The 15,185-nt window shown below is 38.4% G+C and overlaps 2 protein-coding genes across 4 annotated transcripts in view; one reads left to right on the forward strand and one right to left on the reverse strand.

Annotated features, from left to right (window-relative positions):
• LOC115217158 (probable 18S rRNA (guanine-N(7))-methyltransferase) overlaps positions 1-13,183 on the reverse strand; it is a 38,658-nt gene extending 25,475 nt beyond the window's left edge. For all 3 annotated transcript variants that reach the window (XM_036503667.1, XM_036503661.1, XM_029786783.2), the window contains exons 1-5: positions 13,064-13,183; positions 9,623-9,660; positions 7,403-7,498; positions 3,502-3,584; positions 666-762 (exon numbers count right to left, since the gene is read on the reverse strand). In XM_036503667.1, coding sequence (XP_036359560.1) covers positions 666-762; positions 3,502-3,584; positions 7,403-7,498; positions 9,623-9,660; positions 13,064-13,108 — 359 coding nt within the window. In that variant the 5' untranslated portion in view covers positions 13,109-13,183. The remainder of the gene's footprint in view (positions 1-665; positions 763-3,501; positions 3,585-7,402; positions 7,499-9,622; positions 9,661-13,063) is intronic.
• Positions 13,184-13,283: 100 nt separating this feature from the next.
• On the forward strand, positions 13,284-14,928 carry LOC115217151. The gene has a single exon (XM_029786770.2). It carries the CDS (start codon positions 13,322-13,324, stop codon positions 14,189-14,191), a length of 870 nt encoding a protein of 289 aa, XP_029642630.1. The 5' UTR covers positions 13,284-13,321; the 3' UTR covers positions 14,192-14,928.
• Positions 14,929-15,185: the final 257 nt, after the last annotated feature.

Below are 15,185 nucleotides of genomic sequence, written 5' to 3' on the forward strand. Positions count from 1 at the left end.
GAAGTCTACAATTTCAAGAAGAATGGAAATGAGAGGAATGGCACTCGTGCCTCTCCCAATGATGTTAAAGTGAAAGGAAACAGCTTTAACAGAAATCAAAGCACATTCTTTGAATTGGCTCAGGGAAAGTCCATCCCTATGGTACCAGTATGCCACTCAACTGGCTCATTGAAGAAAATAAGGTATGCACAGCAAAGATAATTAAATAATTATGCATCACTGGGGTTAATTTAATCAATGCCTAACAAAGCTATGTAGGAAATGGTTGTGGGGCTAAGAAGTTTGCTTTGCAATTCTATGGTTCCAGATTCTGTCTGACTGTACTGCACCTTGAGACAGAGTTTTCTATCAAAGACTCAGCTCAATTCAACCAGAAGCCTGTTAAATGGATTTTAACCATTCTTGGCTGGATAATCCTCTGCCTGGCTTAACTCTATCGACTGACCTTGAGGTGCCTTACAATAATTTGGAACAGGTCTTTAGTTTCTATCTTTACCTCCAGCAACCTTGGAGACCCTATAAATGTCACCGGTGTTACCTTTCCTCCTCTCTCAAAGCCATAAAAAAAAAAAGGACAAAGATGGACGTGTTGGCCAGTGAGATTTTTATTGAAAACGGTGAAGCAAAAATATAAATCTGAAAGAGAATAATGCTACTTGCCATACCTGATAACTCCATCAAATGTGCCAGCTCTGAAGGGCATTCCATATCCCATGTCACCAAGCAGAAAGTCTCCATCTGAGTCACGCTCCAGTGCCACATCTGTAATTAAACAGTCCATTTAATGATAATGTGGAAATTATTTCAAAGCAAAATTTGTGTTGGTGCCACATAATAAGCACCCAGTGGTAGGCATTAGGAAAGGCATCCAGTCATAGAAGCCATGTCATAACAAACAATTGGAGCCTGGTGCAGTTCTGTCAAACTATCCAACCCATGCCAGCATGGAAAATGAATATTAAACGATGATGATGATGGTGGTGATGATTTAACTTACTGTCAGAAATAATAACATAAAACAATTAGGTCGTTAATAGTTTAATAACAGATATCAATTGCTCATCTTCATTAGTTATGAAGAGCTGTGATGAGAGGGAATTGGCCCCTACCTCTTGACAGCCATCACACACACACAAATTTTATAAAGATGTCTGTAATAGATAATAGCAAATGAAAGTAATGTTAATACTGAACAGCAGTATTACTGAGGCGCAGGAGTGGCTGTGTGGTAAGTAGCTTGTTTACCAACCACATGGTTCCGGGTTCAGTCCCACTGCGTGGCACCTTGGGCAAGTGTCTTCTATTATAGCCTCGGGCCGACCAAAGCCTTGTGAGTGGATTTCGTAGACGGAAACTTAAAGAAGTCCGTCGTATATATGTATGTGTGTGTGTTTGTGTGTCTGTGTTTGTCCCCCTAGCATTGCTTGACAACCGATGCTGGTGTGTTTATGTCCCCGTAACTTAGCGGTTCGGCAAAAAGAGACAGAATAAGTACTGGGCTTACAAAGAATAAGTCCTGGGGTCGAGTTACTCGATTAAAGGTGGTGCTCCAGCATGGCCGCAGTCAAATGACTGAAACAAGTAAAAGAGTAAAAGAGAGAGAGCAGTCTTTGTATCCTGCTTAACAAACGATGTATTGTTAGAACAGCATATTTCTTTGGTGTTCCCCATGAGAGATCCTCTCAGACATAAGAATGGAAGAAGCACAGATAACAAATCGTTAGCAACAGTTGTTTAGCATGGGTGGCTGAACTGTTAAATCCCATGATTTCAGTGTACATGCACTTCAGCAGCAGCAGGCATCAGGATCTTTAAGATATAGATATTAGGGACAGAAGCAGTACTAATACTGAATAGCAATCTTTATATCCAACTTAATGTGGATGTATTGTTAGAATGCTGTATTACTGCAGCATTTGCCTTGATATATATGTGAAGGCATGTGGCTTAGTGGTGAGGGTTTGCGGCTCACAGTTGGAAGGGCATCCCTGGTGGCACATCAGGTCCTTTGAAAAACACTTTGTTTCATGTTTCTCCAGTCCACTCAGCTGGTAAAAACGAGGAGTAACTGTATTTCAAAGGGACCATCCCATAACATGTGGGAACTCTGTAAGAGTGATAAGGGTAAGCATGTCCTTCAAGTACTCAGCCACCTGCATGGTAATTTCACAGGTAGGCTACTGAGCCGATCAGATAAACTGGAACACTTGTCATCAGAACTGATGGAGAGCCAGACATCATCATCATCATCATTTAACGTCCATTTTCCGTGCTAGCACGGGTTGGACGGTTCGACCGGGGTCTGGGAAGCCAGGAGGCTGCACCCGGCTCCAGTCTGATCTGGCAGTGTTTCTACAGCTGGATGCCCTTCCTAACGCCAACCACTCTGTGAGTGTAGTGGGTGCTTTTTATGTGCCACCGGCATGGAAGCCAGTCAAGGCGGCGCTGGCATCGGCCACGTTTGGATGGTGCTTTTTATGTGCCACCAACACATGTATCACAACTACTATTTCCATTGATATCTATTTCGATGTTCATGTACTTGACTCAATAGGTCTCCTCAAGCACAGCGGTACACACATATATATATTATAACAAACAATAGGGCGGCGAGCTGATAGAAACATTAGCACACTGGGCGAAGTGCATTGTAGTATTTTGTTTGCCATAAATTCCGCCGAGGTCGACTTTACCTTTCATTCTTTTGGGTCGATTAGATAAGTACCAGTTATGCACTGGGGTCGATGTAATCAACTAAATACCTTTGTCTGTCCTTGTTTGCCCCCTCTATGTTTAGCCCACTGTGGGCAATAAAAATACATATATATATATATATATAATATATATACACTCACACATATAATTCATGGTAGTTTTCTTTCACCATTTTCTCTCTTTCTTCCCTGCCCACCATGATCCCTGGCCCCTTCACTTCCCCCTTATTATAACAAACAATTATTTTCCCCATTATCTATTTACTTGTCTCCATTGTCTTAAATATGAGCCTTTTTATGAAATAATTTTCTTAAACTTTAGATTCCTAAAACGTTTTTCCCTTCACTATAATTATACCTGTGAATGCCAATTATTTATTTAATTCGGTTTCAACGCCTTGTGATGCCAATACATACTTGAGTACAAAAACTCAGCTGAAATATTAATTACATCATCATGTATTAATTAATAATTGATTATCAAGCCTGAACTCAACACAAACGCGTTCTCCGATCACAAGGGAAGCAATCAATACTTACAACACCTAACTGATTACTTCCCTTTACTAGGCCTATTTTGTTTCGTATCGCCGGTGATCCAGCGGCAAGAGAAAGAACGTTTTTGAAACTCAAGCCAACGTCGGTGAAAGGAACGGCACCCAACTGGAAACAAAAAAAACTGCTTCAACACATGGCAGACATAAAACTGATGATTGATGATGATGTGTGGGTGTGATTAAACACGAGAGAGGAAGAATGTAGAAGCAAAAGAAGGGAAACAACTTACCCAGCATAGCAGCACTTATATCAATGCCAACCCAAATATGACCATCCTCTGTTAAACACTCACCACTCAGACCGGAACCACACCTGAAAATAACAATAATAGAACAGTAGTTCAATAATCAAAACTAGATTTGATAATATTTCCAAAGATATTTTATATAAAGCATGAATGGCTCCATCTTATGATTGCACAACCAGCAGGGCACCAGCCAAACCTCAAAGTCACTGAGCCTCAAACACACCAGAATACCAACACATTTAGAATTCATTACATTTACTAATTAGATGTATACTGAGAAGAAGGATGATGATGATGATGAGAACGACGACCATCATCGTTATCATCATAATGCCCTGATGCAGTACCAAGCAATGGCTCTCATGGCTTCCGATCTTAACTGATTGGAAGTGTTATCATGCACATTGTCTTATCTTAGTATAAAAGATGGGCTACAGCAAATATTCTGCTCAATACCACAGATTTGCTCATCAGTTGTTTGACCATAACCAGTTGAGCATGTCCCCTAGTGGCTGACGATATGTGCATCTCTCATCACGAGCAGAAGTAGTGGGGGAGCATCATAGCCTTGTGTCGAGAGGGATTCTTTGGGGTTTGAATAATTCACCTCTGGAAACATGGGTGTTTCGTTCAACATCCTTAAACAACCATTATTCAGGGACTTTTTGAGTGGGATGGGCTATTTGACCTGTGGAAAATTCTAATTGGGTTCCACCTGCAAGGTCGTGCACTGTTTATTGTGATATGAGATCACCATGTCGCGCACATTATGGTTGTGATGCATGTGCCTGGTGTACCCTTATCAGACGGGTAGTCATGATGTGTATACTGGGCTTCGTATATTTTACCCAAATGTTACTTTGATGGCATGCACTGCTCTCTCACTCAATAATAATAATAATAACTGATATTAAATTTTAGCACAAGGCCAGAAATTTCGGGGGAGGGGGTAAGTTAATTATATCGACACCAGCGTATGACTGGTACTCTTTTTATAGATTCCAAAAGGAAGAAAGACAAAGTCAATCTTGATAGAATTTGAACTGAGAATGTTAAAGCCAGAGAAAATGCTGATCAGGCATTTCGTGTGTTGTGCCAACGGTTCTGTCACTGTGAAGTTGAGAGGCTTTATGGGAAATGGAGTCAAAGGAGAAAGGGGCTTCAAAATGTGGAAGGTTGGGGAAATAGAGAGAGAAACAATCCATGAGATTATATTGAGACAAACTTAGAGCCAGAACCGATTTTTACTACAACATTTCATATCAAAATGTCAGATGTAAACAAGCAATGAGATTGGTGACTTATAAAAACATTTAGCATACTTCATAGAATATTGTGTTTGCAGAACGAAGTGCCACGTACCTACAAACGCTTGATGTTTACATACCAGCCCCAGGAATGCGTCTAATATGTAAATCCAATAACTTAACAATACTGTATGCAACGGCTACAAAAGCAATATGTTTGGGGACAGAAGTGGGTTAGACAAGTGCTGATGAAGGAGCAACACCTGCCAAAGTATGGTATATACACTCATTACCCAATTTTGTCTTTGATCTCATTGTTTGTCTCAATACGAAACATTGTAACAAAAATCAGAGCTGGCTAAAATATCTATAGAACAGCTGCAGAAATAACCTTCAAAATAATGTAAGAAGCACAGCTGAAGCATTCGGTATACTTCAGAGTATATTGTATTTGCATAACAAAGTGCCACATAGCTACAAACCTTTAATAGTAGTGGAAGAATCTATATTCAGTGCAGGAAGGGGGACAGAAGAATTAGGCCATGACCAGCTAGACAGGTTTAAAGAAAGACCCTTATATGGACAATTGTACAGGGGCATGGAAAGTGACCAGGTGAGTAAAACATGGGATTGGTTGAAGAGAACTGAAGGACTGAGCATAGCAGCACAAGGGACCTGAGGAAGATTATGGGGACATCAATGGAAAGTGCAGACACTGCAAGAGATGGGATGAAACAATGGCACATGTAATTAACAAGTTATAAAAAAAGAAAAAATGGTGGCTTGCGAGGGTTGCAACTGTCCTTCAATGATAACTTGCACAATGGAGAAAAGGTGCTGAGAATGACAAAGTGAAGATGCTGTGGGACATGGAGATAGAGACTGACAACACAACTGAAAATGCTAGACCTGACATGGTGGTATTAGATAAAAGAGAAGAGAACCAGCAATGTGGCATGCCCGTCCCTTTGATACCAAAGGGAGTGAAATGGAAGCAGATAAGATTGATAGATACCAGGACTTGTGGATTGAGACTGTAAGAATATAGTCTTGTAGGAAGGTTTGAGACAATCTTCTCATTGATCAGTGACCAGCAGACTGGGAGGATGGGTGAAGAAGTGAATAGAACACTATTTGAAAAATATTGTTTCTTAGAGACAAGGAGAATCATAAGAAGGTCCCTAGGGGCTGGAAGTGTAGCGTGTAGCCATTTTCAAATAGTAGCACCAATTTGTGGTAGCTGGCAATATGACGTAATGTCGTATTGCCAAAGAAATATGATTGTCGTTTTCCCATTGGTTGATATAACTGCTCATATAGGAATTCTAAAAATTAGTTAAAGAATATTTTTATGGGATTTCGATTATTTAAAGTTGAGCAGTTATAAAAACCCTGGATTTCGGGGAAAACTTCAGTATTTGTAAGATTTAACTAAACTCCACGACACTCTGGTTATATTTTTATGCCATGTCTATGAAAAATCCAACAAGACTTGTTTGAATTGTTGAGATTTATAATAGCTAGAATGAGGAATTAGTTAGCTAAAATATTAAGTTGTAATTCTCTATGACAAAATTACTTTACTTCAAATTATATATAAATATTAAAAATGCTAAATGTATATAATAAAATAATGTAGAAATTATTTTCTCTTTCTTCACATTCTTCAACTTATTAATGAAATGTATTTCTGTAATTATGAAACTGTATTTTTTTTACAGCGGTTAAAAGAACATGAAATTATTCATATTTAACATACATGCACCATTAGCGTTCCAGAAAATATATTTCTCGCTATGGCATTTATATAGCTGGAGTCAGGATTTACGTATAATGATAACACTTATAAGTAAGTTATAAGTGACGGTTTTATCATTATATATCCCTACTTAAAAAGCTCAATATATTTATCTATTTCCAAATATGAAAAATAATAAAATAGCGTTACATAATAGTAAACAAACCAACCAGAAAATAGTCGCTATATAACAAAACTGGTAGTCCACTATAGAAGTATCAGAAAGTGATAATCTTTGTGTAAAGTAGCGATAAGGAAGGCAATGGGGAACAGTTGTTGAGAAGTGACGGAAAAAATTTTTAAGTTTAGACCATAGTATCACACAAAATAATTGGTGTTGTATAAATAGAGGTCAATGCTCACCTTGGCCTGGCATAATTGAAAAAAACAAAAACAAAAAAATCTAGCATCCTGGAATCAGAGATCCAAAAATATGTTGGTTGTTGTTTAGCCCTAGGCTGGCTCTGATTAAAAGTATCCCAGTGATTACCATTCTGCCTATATTTAGACGTAGTCTACCTAAGACTATCCTTTTATTAGAGATGGTCAGGTGTCTATATAGTTTCATCTAAATCTAGATTTCAAACAGAACACAAGCCAACTAACACTTTTCTTCAACCTATTTCTTCATGAAACCAGTTAAGTAAATGCAAAGGCAGACGTTTTAGAAGATGAAAAGGCAAGACTATGATTAAAACAAGTTTTAAATCATTGAAACTATAGACCTTCCGATTGTGGTTCTGTATTTGAACACAGCTTGTTGCTCATGTTGACAGTAGTGTCAATTCATTAGAAAAACAATGGGAAATAATATGAAAAACATTTCAAATGGACTCACCCAACATCTAAAATATAACAACTCTGATCTTCTGGTAGGTTTAATAATTCAATGGCTCTTTCGGAAAGTTTCGATTGAATATCAATCATACGAGAACTGGAAAAAAACACAAGAACTTGTACGGTCAATGGTGAACATCAATTTGGAAAAGGAAAGGAAAGAAGAAATAGTATTAGGACAGAGAAGTGATAGGTGGGAGCACCCTAGTGATGCCGAGTGTGAGAGGTGCACAATGTCAGGGAGACGGTGGGGGATACAACGAGAATCAGGTGGAGGGTGGGGGAAAGTGTTAGGAAGATGTGAGGGAGAGATTTGTCAAGGACACACACACACACACAGAGACATATATATATATATATATATATATATATATATATAGAGTTCAAATTTACAGAAAACAAAAGACGAAGACAGGCAAAGTTACAAGTTTGATACTCGGGAAGAATGGAAAAGTCTTTGACTTTTTGAGCCTATGCTCTTCGGCAGAGAGGATTGAGAGAGGGAAAAAAAGGAGAATGGAAAGAAAACGGAGAAAGAAAAGACATGTGAAGGGATTAACGGTCATATATATATATATACATACATACATATATATATAGGCATATATATATGCATATATATATATATATGCATATATATGCAGGGCATCCAGCTGTAGAAGCACTACCAGATTAGACTGGAGCCTAGTGCAGCCTTCTGGCTTTCCAGACCCCGGTCGAACCGTCCAACCCATGCTAGCTTAAAAAACGGACGTTAAACGATGACAACGATGATGATAGGCGTATATATATGTGTATATATATATATATATATATACATACATATATCATCATCATCATCATCATCATTTAGCGTCCGTTTTCCATGCTAGCATGGGTTGGACGGTTCAACTGGGGTCTGGGGAGCCCGAAGGCTGCACCAGGCCAGTCAGATCTGGCAGTGTTTCTACAGCTGGATGCCCTTCCTAACGCCAACCACTCCGAGAGTGTAGTGGGTGATTTTATGTGCCACCGACACAGGTGCCAGACGAGGCTGGCGAATATATATATACATATACACATATATATATGCATATATATATATTTATATACACACACATATATATATATGCGTATAGACCCACTAGTATTATCTGATGGATAATACTGAGAACCAATGTCTTGTTACTGAAGCTAACACCAGAAAATGTTACATAAGAACAAGAATTACAATGTTACTTCATGAAAATTTCCTGGTGTTGATACAATTAAATAAACACGAATGTTTTAAAATGGAAATTATTGATTACATCGAAACAAAATTACAACAAAATGAACTTTCCATTTTTAGGTAATCCTCCCTGTACTTCTTGTACGACAGAGTAAACAAGGGAGATAACCGCAATTGGTATTAGCGTTATCACCCTTCGGAGACTGGAGAGAGTAGGAATAACAGTTGACACAGCTATAAATGTGTGTATATGTATATAAGAGTATTACAACAGCGTGTATTTAAATGTGCATTTTTCATGCTAGCATGGGTAGGACAGTTTGACAGGAGCTGGCAAGACAGAAAGCTGTACCAAGCTCCAATTGTCTGCTTCGACATCCTACCAACACACCTGTCATTAACTGTATACTTCATTCACACCTTTAATTATCTTTAATACTTCAACAATTACCATAACCTCAAATATGTGTTTATGTGTATATAACTTAAATGACAATAAATGCATATTTATGTACCTAAAACTATAAAGATGAGTAACTGTGTATATAACAAATAAATATAAAGTTGTAGAATTTAACGTGTATACAATATAAATGACTATAGATACATGGGTATATTTAAATGTGTAAAGAGTACATACCCACTTCGGCCATGAACGACAATGGGATTTCACCTAGAAAGTTCCCCTCCCAGGAACAAATCTGGGCAAGGTCGTATATGGAAGACCAGCAACCGCCCATGCATACCAGCCTCCCCACTCCACACCACTGATGTTATCCAAGGGAAAGGCAAAGGGGCCGATACAGCTTGGCACCAGTGACATTGCAACTCATTTCTACAGCTGAGCAATGTGGAGATAAAGTCTCTTGCTCAAGAACACAACACACAGACCGGTCCGGGAATCGAACTCACTACCTCATGATTGTGAGCCCGCCACTCTAACGAATGAGCAATGCACCTTAAATGTGTATATAACATATATATATATTAATAAATACTTGTGTTTCTTACTTTGATGTATATTTCTGAGCTTCTGTTTCATTATAAAACTGAAAAAGTCAAGAGAAATAAAATGAAAAACAAACATTAGAAATGTGTTTCTTTTAGCAAAAACTGAAGATAGATGACAACTAAAAATTTTTTATAATGTTTTGGGATTTGTTGATATAGAATTGTGGATAAAATCTGATCTGATCATTGAATCGGAAGAATCATCATCATCATCATTGTCGTCGTTTAACGTGTTGCACGATTTGACTGAGGACTGGCGAACCAGATGGCTGCACCAGGCTCCTATCTGGACTTGGCAGAGTTTCTACAGCTGGATGCCCTTCCTAACACCAACCACCGGCACGAGGGCCAGTCAGGCGGTACTGGCAACGGTCACAGAAAATCGTGTTTTTTCTTTTTACGTGTCACCTGCACACCGGCACAAGTGCCAGTAAGGCGATGCTGGTAACGATCACGCTCGAATGGTGCTTTTTACATGCCGGCAGCACGAACGCCAGTTAGCTGCTCTGGCGACGATCACGCTCAGATGCCAGTCATCGAATTTGATTTTGATTCTGATTTCACTTGCCTCAACAGGTCTTCGCAAGCAGGGTCCAATGAAGAGATATATTTAGTGTTTCCAGACTTGCAGGAACTATGAAGATGGTTGAGGAGAATAATTTCCCCAAGTGTTGGTCACCTGTACGACTACAGATAGGTGTGAAACAAACGAGAGGTTTTGTTATGAGTTTTGGTCAGGAGTGAAATACAAACTTGAAGTCCATTTTGGAGAAGAAGAGTTGTGTAGTATGAACTGAATTGAACCGCTTTCAGCTCGTGAGCTGCAGCCATGTTGGGGCACTGCCATTTATGTGCACAGTTGGTGGGTAGGCTCAACAAGACATCATCATCATCATCGTTTAACATCCACTTTCCCTGCTGGCATGGGTTGGATGGTTTGACCAAGGACTGACAAGCCAGTAGGCTGTACCAGGTTCCAGTCTGATCTGCCAAGGTGTCTACAGCTGGATGCCCTTCCTAATGCCAACCACTCCGAGAGTGTAGTGGCGGCTTTTTATGTGCCACCAGCACAGGAGGCAGTTGGGGTGGGGGTGGATGGCATCAACCACGTGCAGATGGTGCATTATTTGCTACTGGCACAAGGAGCCAATGAGGCGGCATGGTGAGCCAGTCAGGTGGCACTGCCATCGGCCACAACTACAATTTCCATTTTGCTTTCAATTTGATTGAGATTCTGATTGTGATTGCTGCCCTTCCTAATGCTAAATCAGTTAAGACAATCCAATTGGTACACAGACAATGGCAATTTGGTAATGGCAGGGTTATTTATTTCCCTCCCAGTCACTCCAATTCCTCTCACCATCACCTGCTGTCTCTAAGCATCCTCCTCTATCCCCTCTGTACCACTTATATTACCATACGCCCCCACCCCTATTTCCTGTGTGCAGTCCCCCTCTCTGTCACTCCAGTTGTCTCTTTAACTCTCTCTCATCTTCCTCTCCTACTCTGTCCTACCTCTGTCCACCTTTCATACTCGAATCTCTTGGTTCCACTCACTTGTCTTGTGAGCGTGTGGATGCTGGTGCCACATAAACAGCATCCAATACACTCACATTAGGAATGGCATCCAGTCACAGAGGCGATACCAAAACAAAGTCTGGTGCAGCCCCCCGCCCAAATTACCAGATCCTGTGAAACTGTCCAACTCATGCCAGCATGGAAAGCAGATGTTAAATGATGATGATATAGCTTAAAAGGTGCAATGAGATGCAGGGAGTGTGGGTGGATTGTATCGATTAGTGAAAATCATCATCATCATCGTTTAACGTTCGTTCTCCATGTCCAATTAAATTTGTTTCCTCCCAACTTTCATCCTGAAGAAATAAATATCTTTTTAGGAAATTTTGCAGATACATTTCCAAGGATATAAACTTATATTAATCACATTGCAAGAAAAAAAAAGAAAAAAGAAAAAAATTCCTGGAGGAATTTCGGATTATTCTCAACTTTGTTTTCACAAAACTCTCTTTAAAATGCTTTTTAAAAAAAATATTTTTTATCAAATAACAGTTTTGCAGAAATACATTTTCAAGTGTTATGTAATTTTGAGGTTTCAAATATATATATTTGAAAATAAAAACTTAGAAAATGTTCAGGTTACGACACTTCTCCATCGTCCCACCAGAAAATGTTTTTCCTAAATTTTTTATCATCAACATTGTAGTCAACCCCCTCTGAAACGAATGGAAATTATGAGCAGTGGTTTTCAACTGGGATCCATGCAACAAACTAGAAAATTGGGGCTCAACAATAGTATTTTAAGGGTCCCTAAAATATTTTGCTTTATATGTATGTATTTCTCTAACATTTTACATAGTTCAACCTCCAAAAGTTAATGTGTGAAACACAGAATAGGAATTTCGTAAGAAGTTTCAATAAAACTAGTTTTTTAACAGCAAATGGCAATGGGGGTCCACCAGAATAAAATAGCAGTCAAAAGGATCCACAGATAAAAAATGGTTGAGAACCCCTGATTATGAGGAGTCAGGAAAGCGTCAAACTGTAGTTACACCCACAGAATAACTATAGTTTGGTGCGCGAACATTTGGAATTTGGTTACTCTTAATTTTAAAGAATATTTGTTTTTCTAATGAAATTTTGCAAAGAAAGATATGAGAAAGTTCGAGAGGGGTTGAAATAATTAAATCGGCATTACTTAAATGCAGAGGTCCCAATGCATCTACGTAACGATGTGAAGGGGAGGGTTAGTTTTAAGGGTTAGGGTACCCACACAAAGTACATTTAAAATGTTTTGTACGTGACACCTATATCTAAGTAGTATCGTTAAGGGACCTCTGTATTTAAGTAGTACAATTAAATCGACCCTCCTGGAGAGAATGAAAGATGAAGTCTGATTAAAAAAAAACACATTAACATCGCCAGATATTCATTTAAACGATAAAGCGCTGGGATTTGCACTTAAATAGCATGGAGTGCTGAGCCCATTTTATGAAAATGAGACAACCATTCACACACAAAAAACAATAGTTAAAATCTCTTCTTCGTATAGAATGGTGGCAAGTTTTACGTCGTCTGAAAAAGTCATTAGTTGAGCTATTTCTTGGCGGACATTTCAACAAATGCCCATAAATTAAATGCATTTATCGTGTCCGTCAGGCCACGATGGTGGTCCGTTGCACTTTATGTATTAATCTCTCGCTCCGACGTTAAAATAAACATGAGACAAGAAAAAACACGTGTTTCCTTCATAAAAACTAATTGTGGGTCAAAATATGTTCAGAAGACATTGCATCGTTGTTATCCCTACAACTAAAATATTTGAATGCCACAAAGAACCACAATATATGGGTACAAGTACCCAATATATGTTCATTAATAAATTAAAGAGCCCCTATATATATTTATTAAGGAATTACTCACAATTTCTGGCGGAGCTTGTCTCTCAGGTCGGCCACTTGCTGCCATATTGCGACAAGTTTAAAGACATCAAGCAAAGCTAGCAGTTTCTAGATATATTTTCTTTGATAAAAGTTTATTAACTCTTTTCAACATTGAAACAATAATAAACCATGTATTTTTATATGCGATATTTTGAAATATTTTTCTTGTTATATTTATAAATAAACGGTATGTATAAAGCTGGGTTTCGGAGCCAACACCCGGTCGAGGTCAGCGCCTATGGCTCTCAATAACTCCCAGATTCCTTTCAGGATCTGTTTAATTTCTCATGGATTTACCAGCAGATCGAATTTTCGAAGTATTTGTCCATCTAAGGCTCGATATTTTGACCGAAGAAGATATCTTCAAAATGGGTTTTATACAAGTAGATTGCTCCACAATTATGTAAGTATGTGTCGACAAGTGTCTGGTCTCTTAATTAACAAACAGAGGTGCCCTTACGGCGCGCATTGGGCCATCGCAAGAAATATTTACATTTCTCAAAACAAAAGGCCTACAACACTTAACAGATTGTTATATAATCGGAAATGCTTTTCTGTCCGTTTCCTATCTTCTAGACGTGTTGGACGTAAGTTTGAAGTAAAAAGTCGAAACTTGTTTGATGTTTTAGAAGTTACTCCCAGGGCTCACAGTTCAGAAATTAAGAAATCTTTTTACCGGTTATCGAAACGATATCATCCTGATATAAATAAATCACAAGAAGCAGTTACAAAGTTTACAGAAATTTCTGCAGCTTATGAAATTCTTAAAGACCCTCAAAAACGTCGAATGTATGAGAGAGAACTGATGGGCAGCAAAGAAATAAGTTCTGAACAGCTCAGGAGACATACCAGTGGAAGTATGAGCATGCAAGAGCATTACAATAAACATCTTCAAAACAAATCTCAGATTAAGAGACGTGCTGTTAAGTATGACGATGACTTTTGGGTTTATTATGGATCTATGAAGGACTCTAGGAAAAATAGCCACGAAAATTTAGAAGCAGTTTTAAAAAGATATCATGAAGAGGAAAGACATAGAAGAGCAAAAGGACTTCTAGGAGGAACGGTGGCCCTGATTTTTTTATTGGCAGTTGTGTTTTGGAAATAACAAACAACTTGAGTTAAATTTTGTTTTTGTATAATATGAAGTTTTTTTGTGTTATATATTCGGTTATTTTGGTCGTAGTTTCTTGAAACCTGCTGCCATAATAAATATATTTCTGTTCTACATATTTTAATATGTTACAACCAGCAATAGTAATTCTCAAAGTTATATTAACTTTTAAATAAATTATTGAATATTTGTTTAATTGTTTTCTTGACTGGGATTCCTTGACTGCGGAGAGTCTGAGTCTGGAAGGTACTTTTTTATATCCAGATCTTCGTTGTTAAACCCTAATTCAGTTCCAACTGTGATCTCTTCTCCACTTTATGTTAAAGCAGCGTGAGATTAATTCAGTTTGTCTTATTTTTAAGAATGCCGGGTGCTATTTGAGGGAAATGCGACTGTTATTTCTAGCAGGTCAAGGTCACGCGATGATTTGTGCAAGAAGAGTGATATAACTACTTGAAGGGAATCATATTTGAACCCATCCTATGGACCTTCAATATGGGAACATAACAGAGTTGTGTCCCTTGAACCGAGGAATAGGGAGACCATCGGTTTGCTAGAAATAGTAGCAAAATCGCTCTCAAATCACATCCACCCATCTTAAATAAGGATATATTGAAAAATGCATTTAAGGATTTTTAAAAAATGAAGGTAAACTGACCGCAAATGATGACAATGTCACACCCTAATTTCATGAAAATAAATCGTCACATAATCAATGTATAGATCAATCACATTTATGCCATGTTCTTCATTGTGAAGGAGAAGTTCTTTGTTGTCAGCTCCTTCACTGGTTTCTAGCCTACTTTTGCTTTGGCTTCCAGGCTTTCAGAACCATCCGTCTATCTACTTTTCATTTGTTCACCAAAATAGCAGAAGCTGCCAACCACTCCAGGAGAGCCTTCTAAGCAGAGTGAATCCCATCTCCCCAGAGTTCTTCCCACTTGTCTCTATCCATCAGTTACTTATGAATGAAGTCCATCTTTGTGGT

Source organism: Octopus sinensis, linkage group LG1 (genome assembly GCF_006345805.1).
Source record: "Octopus sinensis linkage group LG1, ASM634580v1, whole genome shotgun sequence".
Lineage (NCBI taxonomy): Eukaryota > Metazoa > Mollusca > Cephalopoda > Octopoda > Octopodidae > Octopus > Octopus sinensis.

Coding starts and splice junctions, on each gene's coding strand:
- LOC115217151 (XM_029786770.2), top strand. CDS start 13,322: ATGGCTCTCAATAACTCCCAGATTCCTTTCAGGATCTGTTTAATTTCT.